The sequence below is a fragment of the Aythya ferina genome, assembly GCF_964211825.1.
Source record: "Aythya ferina genome assembly, chromosome: 13".
Lineage (NCBI taxonomy): Eukaryota > Metazoa > Chordata > Aves > Anseriformes > Anatidae > Aythya > Aythya ferina.
This window is the reverse complement of record NC_140311.1, coordinates 3,224,591-3,251,109: the sequence shown is the minus strand read 5'-3', so window position 1 is coordinate 3,251,109 and position 26,519 is coordinate 3,224,591. Positions and strand designations below refer to the sequence as shown.

General features: G+C 35.0%; 1 protein-coding gene across 6 annotated transcripts in view; it reads left to right on the top strand.

The window, feature by feature from the left end:
• Positions 1-5,424: 5,424 nt before the first annotated feature.
• The window catches only part of LOC311443980 (uncharacterized protein), a 199,534-nt gene continuing 178,439 nt past the window's right edge, over positions 5,425-26,519 (top strand). For 2 of the 6 annotated variants that reach the window (XR_014697599.1, XR_014697600.1), the window contains exon 1: positions 5,425-5,835. Coding sequence is in view for 1 of the 6 variants with exons in the window: in XM_084534693.1 (XP_084390819.1) it covers positions 7,764-7,828 (65 nt within the window). In the remaining 5 variants the exon portion in view is untranslated. Of the gene's footprint in view, positions 5,882-7,756; positions 7,829-10,042; positions 10,131-14,553; positions 14,615-15,621; positions 16,085-26,519 lie in introns of those variants that run through there. The other 4 variants (XR_014697601.1, XM_084534692.1, XR_014697602.1 and 1 more) reach the window with 3 other exon arrangements.

Below are 26,519 nucleotides of genomic sequence, written 5' to 3'. Positions count from 1 at the left end.
ATGTGTAATAAATCTTAGAACACTGAGGAGCACTGAGAACAAACAGTGTAATAAACTGTTTTTGTTTCTGAATTTGTGTTAGCAGAATTTCATAGCTTACAATTTCTTTTTAGAATGAATGTTATTCAAGATGGGATTTTGTCATATTGCAGGGTGAATAAGCATTCACTACAAAGGTTTTATCACTTATGAATAGATAGAAATAATATTATGGGAGTTCACAGAGTTGAAGAATAACAAGCAGAAGGTTATAAAATGCTGAGTTCCTGTAATGTGAAAAATTAAACATTTATACAACAGCCTGAGTGAGCTGCCATGGCAACTGTTGCAAAAGATACATTCACTAATAAGATTTTCTGTCACATTAAAATACATCTAGGAAGTTTTTGCTGCAGAACTGTACTTTCTAAATGTATGTATTTTGCTACCAGTCATCAGCACACTTCAGCTGCAACATTGTAGGATGCTATCTATGTTCAGACATTCCTTCTGTGCTACTTCAGTTCAAGGAGACAGTTTAAAGATGGTCAAATTTCAATGGATGTCCTGTTTAGTTATAAGGCCGGCAATGGATTAAATAAGTAAGTGGTATTTTTTGATCTTAATTTCATCCCCTGCTATAGCACTATTTCCCATTTTACCATCAGCTAGTAATACACAATTTGTCTAGCTGATTTTCTTACCTGTAATACTGACATATGTTATTTAGCAACTTGGGAATGGTGGTACCAGTCAGCCCCCAAAACATGTAATTGAACCCGATTCTTAAGAGTAATATATTAAATAGCAAAGTAACTTTACACATCTTTTTTTCTTGGAAAATATAGGAATACAAAGAGAGAATTTATAATTAAGTTTTAAGCTTTTCTGTCTTGCATCAGACATATTCCTACACTTTGTGTGATTATACTAGTTTAGGCACAATCTGTAACTGTGTGCCTAAATAAAATACTTTCAGATTTTGATTCAAATGTTGGTTCATGGATGGCTTTTAATTTTTAACTGAAGGGGTCCCTCTGCTGGATCATTTCATAATTCATTGAACAGGGTTAAGGGTTTATGTTTGAAATGTTGTGTACTGTTAGTAATCTTGAGTATTTTCAGGATGATGTAAATAACAATTCATTACATTAATGAATGCACCTGTCTCCATATGATTTTAGAAATCACTTTTACAAGGACATATGCACAAAAAAAAAAAATTCTATTTTTCTAGCATTATTGTTATGATGAATGAAATACAGTATTATGTACTATATTTGAAGAATTTGACAAGAAGAATAATACTTCTCTTTTAAATTTGTATGCATAAATTTGCCTGAGCGAAGGAGTTTCCTTTACTTTGTTTAGAACATAACTCAATTTTTGAGTTAATTGCCTATAAATCTTTCAAAGATATATAGGAGATTAATGCATGCAATTTTAATGTTTATCAATATCATTTTTCAGTGAATATGAGGGGTGTGTTCTAAATATGAATATTGGTATTGAGCTGGAATTTTGAAGACCTAGGTTCAGTTTTGGGTGACTTTGATCAGAATTTGTATAAAATATAAATATAATCATATAATTATAGAATCATAGAATATCCAGAATTGGAAGGGACCCATAAGGATCAAGTCCAACTCCTGGCCTCGCACAGGTCTACCCAAAAGTTTAGACCATGTGCCTAAGTGCACAGTCCAATTGCTTTTTAAATTCAGACAGGCTTGGTGAAGTGACTACTTCACTGGGGACCCTGTTCCAGTGTCCAACCACCCTCTCAGTGAAGAACCTCTTCCTGATGTCAAGCCTAAACTTCCGCTGCCTCAGCTTAACACTATTGCCACTGGTCCTATCACTGGTGTTTACAGAGAACAGGTCACCTGCCTCTCCACTCCCCTTCATGAGGAAGTTGTAGACATAAAATCACTGAAATGCTAATGAAAAAATATGTAGATAATTAGATGTAAATTACTTTCATCACATATGGATTCTGTTGACTTTTTAAATGTTTAAAAGTTTCCCACTGTTCACTATCATGCTAAGAGTTTGACTGCAACTCCTTATAATGAAAACTGTTACCTTTGAAGAATTACTTTTATTAAAAAATATGAATGTGGAATTCTGAATGAATCATGTATCAATTTCATATTGTGTGTGATAAGTATTCAAATAAAAAAAGCTTTCATTAGCTGAGCAAATTAAGCCCCAACTGCAGTTTCTCATACATTTTGGGCCAATAATAAAAGTGATATAGACTAAAAAAATCACATCCTGTTGTGGCCAAGTCCACAGAGTTCATCAGGAAAAATCATACACTCTCCTTCTGTAAAGACTTATCTTCCCTTACAGAGATCTTCTAATCACCTTCCATTTAACATGACAGCCTGTTACATTATAAATCTGCCAGTCTCTGATGGAGCATATGGATCTGTGTGCATTCAAGACAGCTAATGCCTGACTTTACCTCTGGGTCCTGGAGCTGTGACTTTATAGAGTTTACTTGTCAAAATGACTGTCACTTTCTCAGTAAATGACCACTCCTTAGCTATCATTCTCTTCTTGGGAGATTTGATGTAGAGTGTGTCAAGAGTGTATCAGAGATATACATTTATATCCTCCTCCACTGATGAGAGTACTCACAGTGAACACATTCATAAGAACTTGGGAGCACAGTCAGACAAGCCATCAGCCCAGGGCAGAGTTTTTTAAGTAGCAGTTCCTTCACATCAGGATGCTCAGGCTTTGTTCTGTCCAAGGACACAACTCCATTCTAGTCTGCTGAGAAGCAATGAAGTTGTGAGTGTGGAATATCACCAGTGAAACCTATTTCTAAGCAATTCATATATTCATCTCTTCCAGCACTACTGTGAGCAGTTTCAACAGGAATCCTCATCCATGTGAGCAGACATTTCCCACAGCTCCTATAAATGCACCCATCTGTTTATATGTTTGCTTGCTACCAAGTCCAAAACAGTATTTCAGATTTTGCTTAAAAACAGGATCAGGACTTCCTTTTTCAGCCATTCTTACTGAAAAGTCTTGAAAGTGTTCTGTATGCTCTTCCCTTAATTCTCTTTCTTTTGTAGATTATCTGAAATATTTAGAAGGTGAGGGCATATGTGATTGTTAATAGGCCATGCTTCTTGTTGTTGTCATTTTCCTGTAGGATATATAGAATACAACATTGTAGGTTTGCCCTCTATTCTTCCTGAGCTTACTGTCCCAATTGTTACTACCTTCTCTAGTCCAGATTAGGATGTACAAAGCCAAGAATTTTAAATAAGCTATATAGCATCTCAGCATCCGCACTCCTTCCTGGATTGTTCAGTGTGTTTCTAGACAGCACTACAATTGTATTTTATACTCTCAGATTTCATTCTATTTCTGTAAAAATACTGCCTGTAGAACATCAAATTAAAAATTACTTGTTACCTCTTCACACTGCAAGAAAGGTGAAAGCAAAAATGCATTCATTCAGCAGCAGAGCACAGGGGCTATCGCAGTGGTTTGGAAGATTTTCTTATCTAGATACCATTGTGTAGGTTAAATAAAATGCAAAATAAACCCTCTTCTTCCACACCCTCAGCCCCAGCAGATTTCTGCTGGGTGAAAACCATCACCTCTATGTACTTCTGTTCTATTTTTCCTCTTAAAATAAAGGTCCAAAGAAAGTTCAGGTTGGATGGGATTACCATTATACTGATCAGCATGTTCTAATACCTCAGCTGTTTAGATCACTAATGTCAGGTTTTTGCTATTTCCAGACCTCTTACCTTTACAGCAAAAGAGGACTCTGCATCCCAGCCTGGAAAAGCTATGCACACTAGCATGGTGAATAATCTGCTGGTTACTGTAGACTGTATATTTCAAGGTATTATCTTGCAATTTAGGAAACACTCAACTCTGAGATTACTCATTTTATTTGGTACCACAAATATGTAACAGAAACCAAAACAACACCTTTTACTGCTTGCTGTTCATTTGGTTATTATTTCAATCAGGAAAGATGCTTTGAAGTCAGTTGTAAACCTAAACATTAAAAATAAATTTGAGTAGACATCTAGGGAAAAATCTAATTACTACTTGTAGTCTGTAATTTTCTTCCTGATTGGGAAAGAAATCCAAAACACTCTAATATTTAGGAAACAAAACCTACTTTGCCTCAGAACTTCCAGAAGGAAAGTGCCAATCTCCCTTTGTTTAAGCTCTATCACAAGTATTCAGCTCCTGCTGTTTGAAGTGTATGTATCTAAATATCTAAATATTGTTTGTACCCAAATTCTCTAGGAGGGCTGGAACATATCAAAGGGAAGCAGCAATTACTTGGATAGCAGAAGCTGTGTACCATTCTGTTAAGTCTCCTATGAGTACGCATGCAGAGCTGATCATGAAAACTAGTTGACAGTGATTAAACTGTTCCTTTGAGACATTTGCAAGACAGGGTATGTGGAGAGATTCCTCATCACTGCTCAGTTATGCTGGGTAATGCTGCCCTAGGTGTGGGGGTAGCTAAACAAAAATACCTGAACTGTTACAGATTACTTCTTCAAATGCAGATTTTTTACTCATCATTTGGTGTTTCTAGGGAAAAAAAAAAAAAAAAAAAAAAAAAAAAAAAAAAAAAAACTAATACTATGGTATATACAATAAATACTGACGGAGAAGACCTGCCTGGCATAACAGTTCCTCCAGCATGTCATAACAAGTGCTGTGGGGATGAAGTCCTTATCCCTCATTGCCTAGGCTATTTGCAGGAATAGCAAGAAGGCAGGGCTAGAGAAAAGTAGCAGCCTGGTGTCATGTGCTTACTGCCATCTACTGCTTCCCTTATTGCAAGTGGGCTGCTTAAGGGAACAGGGAAATATAATCTGCATTTTCCAACAGAAAATGCAGATTATATGCTTCACAAGTAGAAAACTCAGTACTGGCACCTGCTATTGGCACCACCTAAGAAGGTGGCATTTTGGATTATCTGAAGAATCCAGATGGAGAGAAGCTGCATCATGAAAGCAATCTCCTGCTAACATCTGTGTGCAGAAGGGCCAGAGGGTTGTGCTGAAGCCTAGTTGAGTGGGGTGGGTTGACCTTGGCCAGCTGCCAGGTCCCCACCCCACTATGCTCTCACTCAGGGAGAGAATAAGAAAAAAGATTGTGGATCAAGATGGACAGGGAGAATACTTACCAATTACCATCATGGGCAAAACACACTCAACTTGGAGAAAATTAATTTATTGCCAATTAAGACAGAGTTGGTGGGTGAGAAGCAACAACAAACTAAACCACCCTGCTCTCCTTCCCCTCTACCCACCCTTTTCCCAGGCTCAATGTCACACTGTGCCCCCTCCTCTGCCTTCCTGCTCCTGCAAGCAGTACAGGGGGAATGGGAGCTGGGGCCAGTCCATACCAGCTCCTCTCTGCTACTGCTGTTTCCTCATCACACATTTCCCCTGCTCCCATGTTAGGCTCTCCACAGGCTCTGTCAGGAAATACCCACCTGCTTCCCCGTGGGCTGCAGGGGGAATTCCCGCTCAGTTTTCCCCTTACCCCTCGCTGCTGGGCAGTATTTTGCCCCTGCTCCAACACTCCAGTCTCTGCCAGGCCTAGCACTGCAGCCCGGACTCAGAGAGTCCCTGCAGCCACAACGCTGCCAAAACTGAGCACCTCCACCCACAACACCATGATATTCCAGTGAAGTCTCATCAGTCTTTCCCTCCAGAAGCACTGTGCATTATGTGTGATTCCACCACCAGCAACAGTGAAGGGTGTAGCTCCGTCAGCACTGCCTGGTGTTAGAGCAGTCAGGGGGCAGGTGTGGGTCAAGCAGTGAGCCTACACAGCACAGCAGAGGAGGTGAGGTTATATCAGGTGCAGGCAGCTCCTCCAAGGAGACTTGCTGGTGAGGATCTCTGTTCCATAGAAAATACTCACTAACTGGTGGTTTTTTTTTTTTTCAAGTTTGTTTTCTCATCCTTCTATCTGCTGCTAATGTTCTTTTTTTGGTAATGTTGCTTTTTAGTAGTGAGTTTTGTCTGGGGGGGTAGGAGGTGGTCAGGAACGTGGTTTAGTTTTCTCAGGCTTCAGAGAAAACTTCCGATATTGTCATTTCTGCAGCCAAAAACGTATAGCAGAGGCATCAAAAGAACCAGGTGGAGGGTGGGAGGGGAAAAGCACACCAAATAAATGTTTTTTTTAAAGACTGAGGCATCCCATAAGAATTTGCAAAACAAGCATTTGCATAGGGAATGATAACTAAGAAATCTGAAGTCTGTTTTGTGAGTTTGTCAATGTAAATTGTTGTCCAACTAAATGAATATAGAGATGGCCTCTCTGAAGCTCCGGTAAATTGAAGAACTTGTTTATCTTCAAGGATGTTAGCACGCATTGAAGTGTTGTTTTCAATTGGAGTTTCAGAGTTTGTCTAATCTCACACTCAAGACTTACATAAAATACAAAAATGGTTGGGTGTGTATTGAAATGTCATATATGCTGCATGACAAAAAAAAAAAAAAAAAAGAGGGAAAAAAACAGGCTTTTGTTACCTACTAATGAAACTGGACAGTTGAGGCAAATTCTTTATATAATCCAAAGACACTAGTATTACCTTGTTTGAGTATCCAGTTATTTGAAGAACAAACACAAACTCTGACCCAGAAAGGTAAATAGGTTTATATGTCTAAATCAATATGCCTAAGTATAATACTGACATTTAGATTTAGAAAGTAATTCATAGTAAGTTTAGACTCAAGATTTAAGTAAACTGTAATGAGCTGATGTTTATCTTCTGCTGTTGTAATTGAAAATAGTGACATTTTAGTTTTCCTCAAACACATCTGTATTAGCTAGACAGAGTTGATAGTTGTCATTTCCACAAGGACAAATTTATTGAGCAAAAAAATGTGGCAGAAATGTTGTTAGTATGGAATCAAAATTGCAATAGGAATAAGATTACTAATGATCAAATACTTCTGAGATCTGATGATTACAGTGTTCTCTCTTTCCTGTTAGTAGCTGCTTTTTATGAATAGCTGAAGGTTTAAAAGTATTTAAAACATACAATACTTTGTGTGGATTAGAATATCATGTGTGATACTGGATTACAATAATGCATGTGATTTGATAAAGAAACTTCAACAATTACTGTTCTGTAGTTAATGTTTTATAGAGGATGGGATTTGCCCAAAAAATTAATTTTCAATTGAAAAGTTCAGACAAATTCAGAAATTGCCTGAAAAGACAAGTTTCTTTTCAAGTTCATACATATAATAAAGATGGGAAATTTTTAGGCTCTTGAGCAAATTAAAGACTGCATACAACTACTGACTGCAGATAAGTAATTAGTGCAATATTCAGTAGCTGTACTAGAAGTTGTTTGAAGTTACATACTCTTTAATATCCCTAACATTTTTATACCAAGAAGGATCTTGTACCCATTTAAATTTCCTTGAAAGAAAATTTCAGAAAAGACTGAAATTTCTAGAAAAGGAGGGTAGGAGCATGCTAACAAGGTAAGGAAGTATGGCATAAAAATCTAAGACTTACGTAATGATTTGAAACAGAAATAGCAGAGATAGTAATGCTGTAAGTGAGCAGAGTCGTGAAGTGAATGAGCGGAAGAGTTACAAATAATTTGTAAGTGATGAAATGCAATGTTCAGGGCCTATAGCATGGTACTTGTGAGAGTGCAGGGGCCCAGTCCTGAAATTGCAGGAGCTGGTGGAGGAGCAGCAGACAATAACAAAGCTGCAGAATGAGAAACTATCTTATGCTCCAGAGCAGCCATGGCCAGAGAGCTTCACAGAAAGAGTTCGGACTCAGAAGAACTGACTTTGTCAACTATTTTCAGGTATGTCCTGATAACTGATGTGCTTCTCAATACAGATTAATTAGCTCTCTGATGCTGCCTGTTGCTTTATTTGTTTTTTGTTTGTTTGTTTTTGAAATTTTGTAAAGCAAGAAAATTTCATGCAAAAAAACAATTTAATACATAATATACCATGAAATACTGTGAGGAAATGAGCAGCTGACAGACATAGTTTACTGTGATTGAGATGAAACATTTATCCACTTGTGTGAAAAGCAGGTTTGTAGTCATATGTCTCAACAGAAGGAGAGCAGTAGTGGAATATCCCCTGAAGCAGGGGCATTGGAACATTGCAAGGAAAGGAAGCATGGTCTTTCCCAGAGAAGTGCAGACTTGTTTTCTTGGCCATTTCACAGCTTGGGTTGAAAGTGATCTAGTTCTCATGAAGAATTGTTATGGATGAATTTTAACTGCTGGAGTAGCCACATTAAAAAATGTAAAAGGTCGGTGAAAAAAATAGTGTGGTATCAGTGATTTATGGAAAGTATTTGCTAAGGTCAGCCAGTATTTCAATTATTAACAATTTAGAAAGACCTTTCCCTGGAACCTTCTGACTGAGAATTGGCATGAGAATACAATGTTAGTGTAGATGGAAATGCTTTGATGTCAGGTGTACTGGTTCAGTTAATTTACATCAGTATAGTCCAGTGTTTTCAGTCTTTCATGTTAGATCAAAAGATGTTTCTGAGGCTCCCATCTACCCACCTATTAAAATCAAAAAAAAAAAAAAAAAAAAAAGTGGGGGGGGGAGAGAAGGCTTTTAAGCATCTCAAGATCATGCTAAAAGGTGATGGTGTAGTGGACATACTGTGAGTCTATTGCCTGATTTAGGGATGGGACAGAAGGATTGGCAGACATACAGTGAAGTTCAGATGTCTATGTACTTTTTCTACATTTTGACATATATGTGTTCTTTTCTATTTTTAAATATGTTTTAATTTTCTAAGGTCTGAGATTTTTTTAGAGAGTTTTGAAATCAGAATTTATAAATCTGCTAGAATATAAGCTTGACTGAACTTTGTGCTGCACTTTAAGAAATAAAGATTGCGTTCAGTGTAGTACAAATTTTGTTTTTTAAACAAAAAACAAATTTTGTTTTTTAAACAAAAGTTTAAAACTTTAGGCTTGTTTCATTGGTTAATATTAAATGAAAAAATCTTCAACAGGATTGAACAGTGAGGTTATCTCAAGCCAATTCTCTTAAAAAGCTCACACTCATAGTAAGAAGCATTTTACGCTAGTAGCGGTAAGAATTAAGTCAGTGTGGTTTTCTCTTCATATTGTATCTTATGCAACCTAGTATGATTCAGCAGGAGACAAAATAAATGTTGGTTTTGTTTTTGTGTGTGTTTTTTTTTGTTTTGTTTTTAAGAATTTCTTATTGATAGCTAAAGAAATACATGTAAACACTTTATTTCTGTTCATGTCCATCTCACATTGTGCCACTAGAGGGTGGTAAAATATTTTTCAAGTTTTTTTTTTTGTTTAGCTGTTGGGGATTTATTTATTTATTTATTTCACGGTTGAGCTCTTGTTTAGCTACACATGTTAACAAGGTGGTTTACGTAATACTATGCACCTCAGGCTGCTATGACTCATGTTTTCACATTTGTCAATAGATTTCTTTTTCTGTATATCTAATCTAACTTTACCATCTTTTAGTTTAAAGCCATTCGCTGTTGTCCAATCGCTACACCCCCAGGGACAGAGTCCCTCCCCAGCTTTCCTGCAGCCCCCTTTAGGTACTGTAAGGTCTTCCCAGGGCCTTTGCTTCACCAGGCTGAACAACCCAGTGCTCTCAGCCTGCCTTTGTAGGAGAGTCTGTTGTTCTGCTAAAGACTGAATGAAGCAGTGGGTCCCTTTCAGATAGGGATGTGGTGCTCTGTGTGATAATACGCCACCCAAACCAGAAGAAACAATAGACTTCAATGATAGGTGCTCAGCAGTTCAGAGTATCATTTCCATGAAAACAAGCCCAGTTAAGATATTTCAGGGTGGGCATACAAATGCGAGATATTGAAAATTATATCAATATTCACTTCTAAAAATATGGGTTGCGCATAAATTTAGCTTCCTGTGTGTGTCAATATGTATTGATTTTGATTAAGTGCAAGAGGATTGATTTTTCAAGTGTATCTTTAGGTATCGATGTTCAGTTTTTGTTTTCTTTTTGTTTGTTACTGCAATGTTCCTCAGTCATCTGCAGCTGAGCTTAATGTCCTGCTTTTAACCTTTATAAACAAGCAGAGGAGTAAAGCTCATGAAGAGTATACCTTTTAAACAGGTAAATGATAACACTGTAAGAGAGAAGGAAAAGAAATAATTGTATCAGGGCAGCTTCTATTATTTCTTGCTTTCTATAATTATTAGTATATTGGAAATGCATGTATGATTACTGCTGTAAAAATACCATTGACACATTCTGTGTAAATTCGAGTCTACATGTAATAGGCTATCCAGTATTATTAAATTTCTGCAAACTTCATGGTGTACATGACAGCTACATTTTTCTGGGGGGACACTCTCCTGTTTGGCGTACAACATGTATGACTTATGAAGTATGAGGTATTTTTATACATATGCTTATACATACAAACACAATTTTATATAGAACTTAATACTTTATGTATAATTTTTTACTGGAGGTAAATATCTACCTATTGGCTTACAGTAGTATATTGTTGAATTTTGTTTCAACAATATGCAAAGTTTGTTCATAGTTTCACTGTATTTAGGGCTTCTTTTGTATTTTTTCTGTGTTAACTGTTTATGGTAGCACATTGTTGACTGGATTATCAAATGAACCCTACTAGAAATAATAGCCCCTATGTACAAAAATGTGTATTTCAGTGAAATGCAGACTGTTTTTACCCTAGCCCATTTTTTTTACCTGGATCATTTGGTGATTTTGTATACAGTAAGACATGTAGCAGCACGCAATAGGGAAGGCAGGAACTGGCTGATGCAGGGCTGAAGGAACAGGATTTTGTAGGATTCACAGAAAAGTTACCATTTAACTTCACATAAAATATGTGCCTTGATAAGACCTTGTTGGGAAATACACGGATCTCTGTTATCATATAAACATGAAATTGTAAGAGGAGCAATGTTAATAATTAAAAGAAAAATGTGGGGGAAGTCTTTCCCAGTAGAAGGCTGGGGATACATTATATAATTGAAGTACAACACTCACTGAGAACAGTCAGCTCTGATTTATGTTTTAATGGTGATGTTCTTTCACCTAAACATTGTGTTGACAGTACTTTGGTCAGCCTTTTATTTACTGCATTTTCAGTAACTTGAAGTAAAATTCAATAATAATGTAGTTAAAGAAAGCATGTACTGCAAACTGTATGGTATTAATATTTTACTTGAGTTGAAAAAAATACCAAAGTATGACTTAGTAGACAGATTTAGCTCCAGTAACTTAAATCTGTAAGGTACTATATATTTCATTCTTCTTAGATCTTCTGTATTTGCATTTAATATCAATTATTCAAATAAGAGAAATGTCCACTTGTACAAATATTGGATTTCTTAAATTGTGTACAAAACTTTGTACACTGCTGAACAGTATTTTAAATGTTGCAATAAGTTGATGATGAAGCAGTCCTGAATAAAATGTTAAATTTTAGGAAAGAAATATGAGAGGGCATCACATCTAAGAAAAGCATTCTTGCATATAAATACAACTAGTCAGCCTTACCGTATGTAGGAATGAAAATCTCTGGTTCTTAGGTATGATTTTATTGCTGTTTCTTTTTGGTAAATGGGTAAAGAAGTTGAATATTCTTTGTAAATTAACTTACCCTTCTTTAACCTTCAGCTGCCAGAATTAGTTGTTTGGCTTTGCATTTTTGTTTGTTGACTGACCAAATTCTCTGTTCTCAATGACTTCTGAATTATTTCGCAAAGCTTTTTTGACTGCTTTATCTCCCATTTCATTTCCTTTAATATCTACACAGGCTGGAATCCATACAAAAATGACATTGTTGCTGTGACATATTACCTTATTATAGACATCAATAATTTCCAAAGCTATTCCTACTCTAGTGATTGAAATTTCTAGGATGATATCAACAGCACTTAAAAGATCTGGAAAAGTGACAGATTGTAAAGGTTGTACTTTAGCAATCTAATTCAGCACCATCAGATAGCAAATAACTCAGCAGTATAACCAGATAACTAATCTAACTGGCTTCTTCAACCCAAATTCACACATAGGAGGCAACTAAATCCTATCCCACTGAATTAAAATGGAAAAACAAAATAACGAAGAACCAAGGATTAAAAACAAACAAACATTAATTTCAACTAAATGATAGTGATTAAATGTTTAGCCAAATAAGGTTTTGCAGAGAAGGGAAAACTGCAATAAAACCTCAAAGTAAAATTAATCTGTAGGGTTTGGAGTCCTCATTGTGCTAACATAGTGGTTTTGCATCACCAGTTCTAAGAATTCTTAAAAGGTGGGCTGCATGGTGTTTTTGCCATGTTCATTTGTTTTAGCTAGGTTAAAGGTACTGCAGAAACTGCTGCTTTATATTGTTCAAAAACTAGAAGTTCAGATGCAGTTTAAAAAAAAGTAATTTCTCACACTATGTTGATCATCTCAAAAATCTTTAGTCTTGCTTAGCAATCATTAAGGATTCAAGCAATTATTTAGCTTACACAAGCAAATTTTAAGTCTTTAACCTTTTTTTCCCTCTGTCTATATTAATTGCAGCACACTGGGTTAAATGTAAGTAATAAGGATGCTTATTATGGACGCATAATCACTCTAAATCCTACCAAGTTGTTAAACAGTTCATCATCTCTGCCAATTTTGTTCACTGCAGGCTCTTAATCTTTGAACTACCAAAACTTAAATTGCTTCCTTATGAGCATAAAAGCCATAGCTACTCAGATTACTTTATTTGCTTACTTCACTGTCCCCACAAATTTTTTTGAATCCTTTAGTTATCTGATTTTCCACTGTATGATGTTCAAAGTTCTGGATAGTCACCTGCTTTGCCTGGTGTCAGTCATTCTAGATCTGGATTGTTCCAGCCTTACACATAGGCATCTCTGTTCCAAAAAGGAAAATGTCTATGCTATGGCTGGATTTTAAACCCCTATCCATACCACTGCAAATACTAAACAGAGATGACCAGACAGCCACCTAGGAAGTTCTGATGAATCATTTGTTTGAGCTATTGAGCTCTTCCTTAGTATCCAACCTTTATTCAAGAAGTGATAATAGAATGTCATGTCCAAAGCATTAAGATCAACAAAGATCAGCTGACAGGTCTAAACATTTGACGCATGCATATAATTTAAGTCAGAATTTTAGGTTTAGAAAGTGAATTGCTTCCCTGTTTCCCAGAAGTTTCTCCTTGTACTTCAAATTCTTTACTCTCTAGTTCAATTACAAAACTAAATTTGATGACCCTAAGTCATTATTCAGTCACTCCTCTAAATATTTAAATTATGCAGTAAATGTCATTTTTCCTTATTATTGGAGATATGGAGGTAATGAATTATCAGTGACTTGAAAGAATTCATAGATAATTTAAATTGCCCACTTCTGTGAATACCTGACCTGAAAATTACCCTATGCTTGTGCCAAAGTCAGACTAGGCAGTGTAGGAAAAATGACAATGTTGTGTGTTCTTCAGTTCTGACATTTCATTATGTTGTCACATTATGATATATACATTTGAAGAAGAAGCAGTTTTAAAGTACGACTCAACTATATAAGATGTTCCACATTAACTGGTCTTTTTTGCGTTATAACCTAAGGCGGTCTTTCAGTTATGTAGTAATGTTAATTTTCAAAGTGAAATGCTGTAATTAATTTACATGATGTCCATTACTCATACTCTGAAACTTCAGTTCACTATTGTCATCCTAACTTGATCACTTTTTGCACACTGTTGCTCTCTTGAACACAGTATATATTGCAGAATTAAGATAGAGCGATGTATGTATGTGTTTTAAGTTTAAAACAGTACCACAGGCAAGATGGTCCCTTTTTAAACAGGATATTATAGTTTTTCTGTGTCTATAAATACAACACATAAAAACTCCTTATTACAGAATGCTTTATTAACATCAGAAGACAGTCTTATGACATGATCTATGGTTGATTGATTTGCCTGAAAGCCACTTTAATACTGAGGAAGAAGATTATTCATCTCCAGAAAGAATGACAGTCAACAATAAATCATTTCCTCCATCTTCTTACATAGCGATGAAGTTAAGGCTATCAGATGATAAGAATCTAAATCAAAGCATGATCCCTTCTTTTTAGAATAGGAAATGCATAAGATTGCTTTCCTATTTTTGAGCCACTGAATGCTGCAAACATATTTGCTGCAGATATGATGAGCTATATGAAATTAATTTAAACACAGTAGGCACATATGATTTTCTTCAATAAGTTTCATATTTATTTATATACAAGATCATTTTAATTTTGTTATCCTCTAATATATATCTATGAAATGAACCAGACTCAAGGCATTTTTCCATAATGTCAAGGTTGATATCATGGTTTAGTGCTTTGGTTTTCCTAGAGATCTTATTTAAAGCAAAACCAGAAATGTTTTTGAAATACCATAGAATATTTATGGTACATTTTTGCTTCTTTGTGCTTACATTGCTTTTGAATTTCTGCATGTGTATTTTTCCCTTTCTATACTAATAATAGTTTTGATGTACCATAGAATTGCCAAGGCAGAAAAGCTGTAGCAGCAAGATGTTTTCCAAGAACATTAAATATGAGGGGTAAGTCAGCAGAGTCCCCTATTTGGCCTTTCCTCAGGAAGATGTGTTGAAGTGTGAATGAAATCCTGAGTTTCAAAAGGGTTCCGGAATTTTAAAGATCATACATGAAAGCAGAATTACTCAGTTTTGAACATTTTGACATATGGCTGGCCATGACTGCACACAAACAGAAAAGGAACAAAATCCAAGACCAGAGAGCAAGTTTATGAATTGAATGGTGTGTTGCTAGACCAAGAGCATCTCCTGGGTAAATCTGTTCATGTACTACTGGGATCTGGGGAAGTACTATGTGGATTATAAAATATATGAATATTAATATTGTTACTCATTTTTTACTATTATCACATTCGTTTCTCAAAATGCATGCTAACCGTGATTTACGTTTATTACTAGGTAAAAAGTAAACTAAATTTTAGACTTTTTCGTAGACACTCAACTTTTGTTTGATAGTCTACTACTACTACTATTACTACTGTTTAGTTTGGTAGTCTACTCAACTAAGCTAAAGCACGAAAATTAGTAGAATTTTTTATAGCTGCTTTGGGTTGCTGTGCTGTGTGACTTTTATGCAAGAGGCTTTTGGCACTTCCATAGATATGTGAGTGCTAATATGTGCAAATTTTTATTATATCAGTGTTGCTTTTTCTGCATATTCAAGATTTAGGGTATAAATAGGGAAGAGAACAAGAGGATATTTCATCCTAATGGGAAATAGGCCAAAGCAACCTTCTAGGTACTAATATCATTAACCAGATGTAAAATTTTAATCTTAATATGCACCATATTTTTTAGTGTCAGGTAATATCCATTATTTGTTCTAGTTGCGTGTATCTTTTCCATACATGCTAACGAGTTTGTGGTATTTGAAAAATATTTTAACTGAGTAAGTAGATGACTGAAGTAGAGACCAAAATGGCATTGAAGCATATCAGTGTATGGTTCTAACCAGTCATTTATTCCAGTCTTTTTTAGCAGTATTAACTCCTTGTGTTTTCCTTGCATTCTAGATGTGTAGTTTCACACCTGAACGTCTGGACTATTATTGAGTAGTTGCAACTGAAATCTTTTAAGTTGCTGTCTGTTCAGACACAGCTCCCAGTATGAATTACTGAAAAATTTGAACTCTTGAGCCAACCAGGCAATCAAGATGAGCTAAATCTTTTGTGTCTAATCCTTCTGTATCTCACCTTATTATTTAGTAATAGTAATCATAACATTCTCTTATCTAACAAGGTTTTTGAAAATCATATAAGCAGCCTGTTTGAAACATGCAGGTACAATAGTAATGACTTTGATAGAAAGCACTTGAAAAAATTAATGACACTATCTGCAAAGCGAAGTTTGAATAGAAAGCAACAAGCATAATGTCACAATTTGATTTGGAGGGACAGAATCATATACTGTATTGGTACTTTTATGTGTTCTGATTGTTGCAAGAGTCCTGGGGTGAGTACAAAAAAAAAAAAAAAGTGTTTAGTCCCACAATTAAAAATAAAAAATAAAAAATTGCTGGAGAGAGGAAAGAAACCAGTGCTACTCCTTACCTAATTCATGCAGTTCTTGTCATATGAAATATATCCTCAAATGCGAGGAGATCCAAGAAAGAGTCTTGACAGAGCATAAGAAAACGTTCATTGATTCACTTTTTAAATATTACTGATCTGTCTGTCATTAGTACATTCATCTATATTTTGTTAAAATTTAGAGTTTATGTTGTGTTTAGTTTTGAGTCCATCATTTGAATTCAGTGCCAACAGACTTGTTCTTTGCTTCCCCAGAGTTTAGAAAACAACAAAAACCCCTAAACATTTCTGGCAAAATGGTACATTCATTATTTCTGATTCTTCTTTTTTATTAAGTCTTTTCCCTTAGTTTGGAGTTTAGATAATCCAATGAATTAGGGATTTCTTGGCAGCATTATAATGTTTTGTTGCTTTTTAAATCCTTATTGGTTTTAGCATTCTGAAAGCTTTATTGAGGTTTTGATTTTTCTTACTTGAATGTAGTAAACCCACTTAGCATTGCCTTATCAAGTGCAACTAATTAACATCAAAGGGATATTGTTATTCATTATCATTCTATGATCAGTCATGTATACCATATATGCTGAATTGGCTCTTTTGAATCTCCTTCAGTATGCTTACTTTAAGTTCCTTATAGATTGCCTTCTTCATTTGCACAGTACTACACAATTTAATATGCATATGCATTTAAGTGGAAAATTACCTCTTCCTGAAGAACCATAAGACCTGTCTATTGGCATTTTCTATAAAATCTACACACAAATATTTCACTACTAACAGGCACAGCTTGCCTATGCCCCTCTATTTCCCCTGCTCCCTCTTGACTTATTAGGTTCATGATCAAAATCCAACCTGCAAATTTCTGCTAGATTTAATTTCATCTCACGGGAGCACACTTCCTTGTGTGTGTCACCTTGCTTCCTGAGAACCAATAAGACAAAGGGCTACGTAGATACCCTAGCCATTTTCTATTACCCCATAAGTGAGCCATCACAAATGCTGTACGTCCTCCATTCTGTCTGTGTAGAATATGGTTTCCAGTTCCTGAAATGAGTAGGGAATTTCATCAACTTTGTAGAAAATACCTTGTCTCTTAAACAAAATCCTAATATTGCAGCTCTAAGGGCTTTCAGTTTTGTTTCTGCCAGTGTATCAAAATGGGTCTTTCCCCTAATATTCTAGGTGTCTAGAGAGAACTTTGGCTCTTAGAATTGAAAGGAGTATTAGTTGTGCAGAAATGTAATAATTCTCAAGAACTAATGTATACATTTCTGTTGGAAATAGCTGTCCTTCTGTTTCATAGAATCATATGTATGTATGTCTCATGACATAAACAACTACCACATTAGAAACTAGTTTAGTTTCTAGTTACACATTGTGATCTGAACATATGTACCTTGTTCCCTGCATTTCTAGCATATATGTATACATTACGCTATCTTTATTTTTTCTGCCTCTTTAATTTCTAATTGTTTATGGCAGTATAGGAGTTGGGGGGGAAGTGTTGTTGTTTTTATATTCAAAGTATTTGAAATACAGTGAGGTCTGTGTTGCTGCCTATCAAAATGGCACTTTCCTATTAAAAAAAATGAGATTGTGTTGTATGCCTTGGAGTGTTGTGAATGTCTTCTTGGACATTGTTCACTGTTGCAAAAGCTGACAAGAATGTTGTTTGTACTAAGAGGCAGATTTTGGGAAGTATCAGCTTCCTATGAAAAACTGAATTTTTTTACACTTAATTTGGTATCAAGTCAGGCAGAAACCACACAATTTAAAAATAAAGAAAAAAGACTAAAAGGAAATGGAGAGCATGTGTAGTCTTAAGGACTTTCTCCTTTTGCCTGAAATTAAAAAAAAAAAAAAAAAAGAAAAAGAAAAGAAAAGAAAAACAAATTATGGTATTCTCTATTTTCAGCTAAACATAATTGAGACTGGTGCTGGAAGTGCTTCTCTTTGATTTTGATTTTTGTACATCAGTAAGCCTAACTAGAACTTCAGCACCTTCTGTGTTCTATAGATCAGTTTTGTTAAACCATTTGAGAACCTATAAATGTAGATGAAAAAAAAAAAATATAGCCATGAATTTATTTTAAAGTGTCTAGAATAAGCATATGGAAAAAACAGTGTGTTGGCTCAGTAGTGTGTTTCTCTGTTCTAAGTAGTTTCCGAAGAGAATGAAAACAAAATCAAAATTTTGATAACTAGTGATCTAGCCAGGTGTATTAATGCATTATGTCTGGATGCCTAAGCTACATGCCCCGTCATTGAAGGTAGACTTCAATAAATTGTAAAGAGCAGCAGCTGCACTGCTTGTATAAATACATCAGGACTTTGTAATTCTGTGAACAAAGCAATCTCTTTAGTACTTCTCAGCTAGTTATAAAGGCTTTTCAATGTCATGGTCTAACAGTAACTCCAGTATCGTTTTTATTTATCCTTCTCACTCTTTTCTCCTGTGGTCTTGCCATACTTTGTCACATTAAAATGAATTGACTGTTCTTGCTGTTTGCCACCTCCTCCTCTCATTGAATCTCTGTTTGGAGTTGGATGACATAACCTGACTTCGCTAATGTCTGTTAATCACATGAATAAAGGTAGAGTGTGGGCATCTCAATCCTCTCCTTCCCTCTTGGAGTTTGGATATCTTTATGTACAGTTTGTTTTTCGTATCTGATGGGGGCTTCTGGCATCATGGTGTTAAGTCCCTCTGGCAGTTACAGCTTGCCTCGGTCATTTTTTCAGTGCTGTCCAATGCATCCCATTGAAACTTCTTCACCAGCTCAGAATTAGGGGAAGGCTCATTTGTTTTTTTCAGTGCTACCTTAGGCAATTACAGTTTCCCTTTTGGGTGGAATAAATCTAACTGCAATTATACTCAAAATGCACTCCTACTAAGAATTACTAAATATAAGAAAGCAGAGAAAATTAAAAGGAAAGAAACTTGGCTCATCAATTCTCACAAAATAAATCACATACTCAGCTTATTTCTGGACAAGGGAAAACATTTCTCTAGAGCAGTCCTTTCTCTGACCACTCAGTTTGCAAGTGTTACTGAATCAATTTAAATTTTCGGATCTCTTTCTTCTGCTTATTTGTTACAACAAACAGAACAGAAGGCTAGCATGTCATTCATATTTATGTAACAAACTTTGAGTATTCCCAATTGGGAAGGCTACATCATAGCTATCTTATTACATCTGGGTGCATGTTCCTGTCTGTAGCAGGTGTATTAAAAGCCCAGATGATTTTAAATTCCATGGATTGAATATGCTATCAATTCAGATTTGAGAAGAGGGATGATACCTGTTCATGCAACTCACTCACCCCCTAAAACATATTCTACTATTCTCCATTTTGAATGATAGTGACTTCAGTTGTATTTGGTCTTCTGTCACAGCATTTTCTTAGCTTTTTACAAAAATAATTTAAAAATATATTGTTCATGCATTCTAGAAAGTTTTAACATAACTTAGATATGCAGCCAAAATAAGACTTACTGTGTTATTTATCTAGCAGGATCTCCCTTTAAGACATTATTACTTCATCAAGTATTAAGTGCACTTCAGTACATAACGTCAACCTAAATGATCTGCATGTGCTGTAAGTTTTATTTTTTTAATCCTGTATGTGTGTATAGTAAACCACAGTGTCTCTGAAAACAGTACTGTGGATTAGTACTGTTATATGTTTAAAATTAATGTTAAGGTTGATGTTAAATTCTTATTTATATTTTTCTATGAAATCCTCTACTTGTAAGTTTGTCATACATGCCAGCATAATCACACATGCTCTGAGAAAGCACATGAACTAGAAAGAGTCGATGACCATGATGCATACTTAGCCAAGCTACAGTCATGAGCCAAAAATAAACAGAAGAGGAAACGGAGAAGGAAAACCAATTAATAAATTCAACACTTAGGTTTAAAACCAGCATGAAGGTTGAATGATCGACTATATTTGGACCTATGAAATTACATAAAAGTCTGTAGGTCACTTTTGTGATATCTTTGTAGCTCTTCAGGAGGTGCCCAGAGTATCTGTGAGAAGTTTTAACATTTGCATCAATTCTACAGCCTTATGCCTTGAAATGTTCACTCTTGAAAGAATATGAAAAGGTCAGGATGTAAAAGAGAGAGATTTCCCTAAAGAGGAATAAAGGCTGGTGTGATGTTAGAATGGCTCACAGAAAGAATGAACAAGTGTGTCCCCAGCTGAACATTTAGCTACCATTTGAGTTACACCGAACAGTTTGTACCAATTGAGATGATAAAAATGAATGAGTTGCATGCTTACCTGACAGTATGTGGGAAGAGGCTACTACAGCTACTATAGAAGGGCACTCTGTGCTGAAGGGATCTGATTGTGCTGCTAAAATCACATGGATTGGTTTTATTGGACAAAAATGCTACCATTACAACTAATTTAATTAATTTCTCTCTCACCATTCAGATTTCATCAGTGTATTTGGTGAAATTGTCAAGTTTAAATAATTTTTAAAGGATCACAAAAAAAAAAGGATCACATGCCCGCACTATAAACAAATGCCTTCGTATTCAGAGTGAACTTACTGTCTGTACAAGGCGTACTGCTTCATAATGTGAATTAAAAAGTGAATCACTTCTCTTAATCATCATAAAAATCCTATATTAAACACAGTGCCTATTTAGTCTTTTTTGCTTTTCTGTAATTTTTGAGTAAGTCATCTTGTATTTTGCACTGACTGAAAAATGTATTTTGACATTTTTAAAATTAAAACCGTCATGGTATTTAAAGATGAACTTAAGCTCTACTAATTCTATTAAACTGCAGGCTGCCAATGAGTTATAAAGTCTAATTAATCATTTTGTCAGCTTTGCCTTCTGAAGCTAGTCAATATAAATTTGAATAAATAGGAAGCTGTTGACCCAGGAACCTCTGGATGTTCTGAATAAAGATGTGCCAGTTGTAAAATGCTCAAACTACTGCCAATTTTGACTGCACATAGTATGCACTAATGCTGCAGGAAATTTTCAGTACTAGCATACAAGTGTGGTAGTAAAGTCATGTTTATTGCCACAAATAAATAGTTTAAATTTAAGGGATGTCTAGTAATTTCTTTTGTTTCATCTACAGATGCTGGTTTTGAGGACAAAAACTTTTTAGTCAAAGTTTGTCGCTGACACTGCAGTGTGACATGTCACATCAGGTTGCATCAATAGAGCCATGCTATGTAAAAGTAATGAAATGTGACTGATAGAACCCAAGATACTGTAACATACTGTAACATAATGTGTCAGCATTTCTTTAATGGAGCCTTTCAGGAATGCTTTTTGGTAAAATACCTTAAAAAATCAGTTACAGGAAGTGATGAGGAGATATAAAATATCTGTTCTCTGTTGCTGCATGGAACACATGAAATAGCCTAAATAAAAATCTTTTCCAGTAATTTCATTAGAAATATATCTTATCTGTAAAGTTACAACAGTGATGTGTATGCGTCATCCCAAATAATTCTGTAACTGTATATTGTGAAATTAGTTTCCTGATTCTGCACAGGAATAAAAATATCCTTGTATATATGTATATACATTTATATGTGTGTATATATATGTATATATGTATAATAAAAATATCCCTGTATAAAAATATCCCCATGTTGTTGCAAGTTCTCTCAACCTACTAGGGAAAAAATAAATAAATAAATAAATTTAAAAAAAAAACACTTATTTTGGTAATATAATCTAACTATATGGGAAACTTCATTGTCATTAAAAAAAAAAAAAATCCATGTTCCTAGAATCAACATGACTATTTACTTTTCTAGAGGTCAAAATGCTTGTATTTCTTAATATCTCACTAAGCTTTTGAACCAGAAAACAGAATAGCATTGTGTGAAGGATGTGACATATAAAACACCATTGCCACTGACATCCTTCTTCTGAGGATGAAAGACAGTGAACTGTTTGTCTTCAGCAGATTAACAGGGAAGGTTGTTTTTGTTTGTCTGACTGGTCAAGGACAATTTACAGTTCAGTTACTCTGAAGGAAAGACTTGTTGATTTGAGAGCACTCCTATTATAGCTCCAGGTAGAGGATGATAGATTTAGCCGTCATTGTGATAAACTGCAGCCTATATGCTTGCAATACACAAAATAAATAAAACACTGGTAGATCTGTTTGGTTCAGCTACTTAACACCAAGTGTTGGCATGTAGGTGTAGGCTTCTTTAGTGAAGGTACTAAGGACACCAAATGTTCCCATTAGTCCAAACATCTTTTTTTATTTTTTTTTAATAGAATATTTAATACTTGTTAGGAGGGGAAAAAAAAAAACAAAAACTTTTTTTCTATAAACATGACTTTTGAATCCCTGTAGGTCAAAAGTGAAATTTATACTTCTTACAAAATACTCCTACTTCTCTTTAAATAGTCAAACACTTGCTTTCTCATTTTTTTTATCTTTGCATTTCAGAGTTATGTGTTTTTAAAAACGTAGTTTTACCCCTGCCTGTGGAAGATACTCTGTAGAGTCTCTCTCTTGCAACTTCGCTGTGACAGAGGCCACACATTTCCTTATAGGTTTAATTGATCTATTAGTTCAATTGCTTATTTTCTGGTTGGTTATTATGCCCAATAGCTGTTATCATTCCATTAGAGCAATCTTGTCAATTTCCAGTTGCTTTTAAGGTATGTTCACTATAGATATAGCAACTCCTCACTTTTATTTGCTGATGGGAATTGCTTGGTATGCCACTTAGCTTTAACTAATATGAATTTTCTGTTGTGAAATGTTCATTTTTATTCTTTTGATGACTACACATGAGATAAATCACTGGTAAAAGTACAAAATATTCTACTCAATTATACCACTCTACAGATATACATTTTTAAATTAACATTAATACACCGATGAAACAGCTAGTATAACTGTAGAAATAAATAGATAAAAAATATCTTTCACCTGCACTTTCCTGCATATCTAATTCCATGGCCTCCTATGTAAAGAGGAAGTATAGGCTGATTTTAAATTTTCCAGTATGTTGTGGTGCAAACAACACTAACATTAGCGTATATATTGTAAATATCTGATTCTCAATTTCATAAGATCCTGAATTGAAGGGAAAACATTTATGTTCAAAACTCAGAATTTAACCTCCATTTTTCATTAACACATTGTGCTTAAAAACAAACTATTCAAGCAAGGACAAAGCAATTAAAGAAAGTGTTTGTATGTAAGACGTAAATAATATGTGTTATAGAAAATGCCATTTGCAGGAAAGCATGACGCCAATTGACAGTTCTGAATCCGTGGTTTGTGCAGAGTGCAGCCCACAATAACTGAGTGCATCTCTTTGTTCCGTCTAGTGACTAGATCAAAAATGGAGGAGAAGTCAGCCCTTTATTATTGTCAACTTGTAGTTCAAGCAGCAAAGATTGTTCAGCTTCTGTACACTTCATTTCCAAAAAGAGTTACATAGTTTTCTGGTTTTCAAGATAGCTTGGCTTTTTTTTTTAACAAAACAAAACAAACAAACAAACAAAAAAAAAAACTTCAGCTTTGCAAAAATACATGAAAAGTTAATGACAGCACTTAAAAATAACGGTTAAGTTTCCTTCTGTATGAATGCCATGTAGATCTTTTGTTGTTTTGTGTCCTTCCCATAGAGTAATCTTTATCCCTGGGATGCATTTGTATCTATTTAAATACTAAGAAATCACTTACTGATTCAGGAAGCAATAGGTCTGAAATACAGAGAACGTGCAATTCTACATGAATACGCAGAAATCATGTGGAAGTCACCTTTTCTGCCCTCCAGGAAGGGGGTGAAAGCAGAAAATGAACATTCTGCTTTATTTGTATCTGGGCTTTTAATGGAATACTGGTAACACTATTAAAGGAAATACTACAGACTAGCATCAGGTAGTTCTTCTAGCCAGGATGGACTGTTTGGTGTTTCACTGACACAACTCTGTGCTTAATATTGATATTTCATTGGTGGTCATAAAATATTATATACTTTGCTATTATGTAGACCCGAACAGAAAAATGCCTGACACTTCTAAGGATGATAACTGTTTTAAGAAAAAGGAAGAAGGCATGATATTGCAAGTCTGACAGTGAGGTGTGAAAACAGTGTTGCTGCTTTTTCATTTGTTTGTAAATACATATATATAACAAATTAGTAATTAATAATAATACAGATAATATAACAGCAGTAGGTAATATTAGAGGTAATATATGTTAATATATGTTATTATATTTTATTATATTATATTATATTACAATTTTATGTGTAATATGTTATCAATAGAACTTAATTGCATACAGGCATGGTTTTGGGAGGCTGAAGTGTGGCATAGGTCATCAAAATCGTCTGCTGAAACTATAGCTTGTGTCATTTATTTAGTAGGCTCCTTCTAGGAAGGTAAGGACTGCAACATTCTCTGTCAGCTAACTGTTGATCTTTCAAATCAAAATTGTATGTGGAGAACACTTAGAAAGTTTTAATACTGACAAATGTAATTTTTTTTGAAGTTTTGCACAGCTATGTTCTTCCTCCTGTATAGTTTTTTGTTTGTTTTGTTTCTTAATTTCTTCCCTGTTTTTCATGATTAACTTTATTCTTCCTGGATTTGATTTATTTAATTGAATTCTTGAATAGGTTTTACATATCTGCATTCACAGTAAGCCTAACTTGTTGCTCGTGCACTTCCTCTGCCCAGCAGTATAGTAATTACTAAAAATGCCAATGAAAAACAAACTACAAGGCAATAAATAAAATACATGTTTTATTAAATAAGGTATAGAGTTTGTTGTGACTGTACAGGACAACAAGCTCTAAAAATTGCTGAAGAGTCCAAGAAAGAAGTTTTTAATAAATATTTTATTTCTTACTTTTTGTAAGAGTAATATATGGGCAAAATAATGGAGAATACAAAATAGGCTAATTCTTCTCTGTTTCCTTGCCCCTTACTGAAAGAAAGCATGTGGAGGAGTTCTTGACTAAATTTTACAGTTCACATTGACCATTGCCTATCGGATATTCTTAATGACTTTTTTGATCAGTACATCACACTTTAAAATTAACTTTGAAGAATGGAAATAGTGAATACATTTGACAAAACTGTGAGTAGGACTAGAAAAGAACTAATCCCACCCCTCTTCTAGCAGTTCAACTGCCAACCACCTATTTAAGTGCCATACTCTTCAAATAAATGCCTGAGCAGTCTTGAGAGTCAGTTCCAAAATTTTCAAGTTAGTTTTTCCTTGTGAATTTTCTGTCATTTAACTTAGAAGACATCAGAAAATCAGAAGAAATCAGAAAATGGTCTAAATACCATTTAAGACAGGGCAGTTTTAATATGCTTGAGAGTCATCCCTCGAAGTGTAACTCAATAACAAGTAAGTGTGTGTGGTGACAGTCTAGAAGGTTTCTCACAGTTCAAGAGATATTCAAAGCTGCCATTCTACGATGAGACTTTGTGGTTTCCCTGCCAAAAGCAAAACCCATATGAAAGATATGATATGAGAATAAGGTGACTTGGCAACACTGACATGAGTTTAATGGAAGAATTAGCTGGAAACAAACACATGCTGTACCAATTGCATGAAGAGATTGTAAGTGCATTCCGGTTGTATATAATTTATTGTTGTTGTTGTTTTTGTTTTTATCTTTGTGATTAGAGAAGGAAAACAAGTCCATCTCTGCACTCAGGGAAATTAGGGAATCAATTTCATGGAAGGAACAATAACAAACAAACAGAAAGCCTCTACCTTCATACAGGAATATTCGCATTTACGAAGTTGTGCAGGTTAAGCAAAAAAGTTTATTCTATTTGCAACGTGATTTTTCATTTTGTACTGCAGGCTTTTAGGGTTATTAAATGTCTAGATTTTAAAGTGTATTTCATCAACTGAAGCAGTATACCAGAAGCCAAATTCTCCTTTTTGATATGCAAGCATCACTCTCACTGATTTCATTATGAACTTTTCATTTATATTCAAGAAAGTGATGTTTGACTCTGCAGTGGTCTGATGTATAGGACGGGCTAGCCATTGGAATTTTAAGTGTTTCTAAATAATTTTAATGCACATAGTCACTGAAAGACTTTTTCTGCTTAAGGGGGAAAAAATGATATTTGCTAACCAAGATTACCTATATGCTTCAAAAAAGGGATCCAGAGAGGCCTCCACAGGGCACACATGTTCCAAACCAGACCTGCAAATGTTACCAAGTACGTGGAACATTTGAAGCAAATCTTTCAAGTCTACGAAACATCTTTTTGCTCTCTCTGAATCAACCACATAGGGAATGCATGTTGTGCTGTCCTGTGTCCTATACAGCTGTAGAGTTCAAGTTGCCATCACAGAACAGCAAGAAAAATAGTCTTTAAACAAATGAT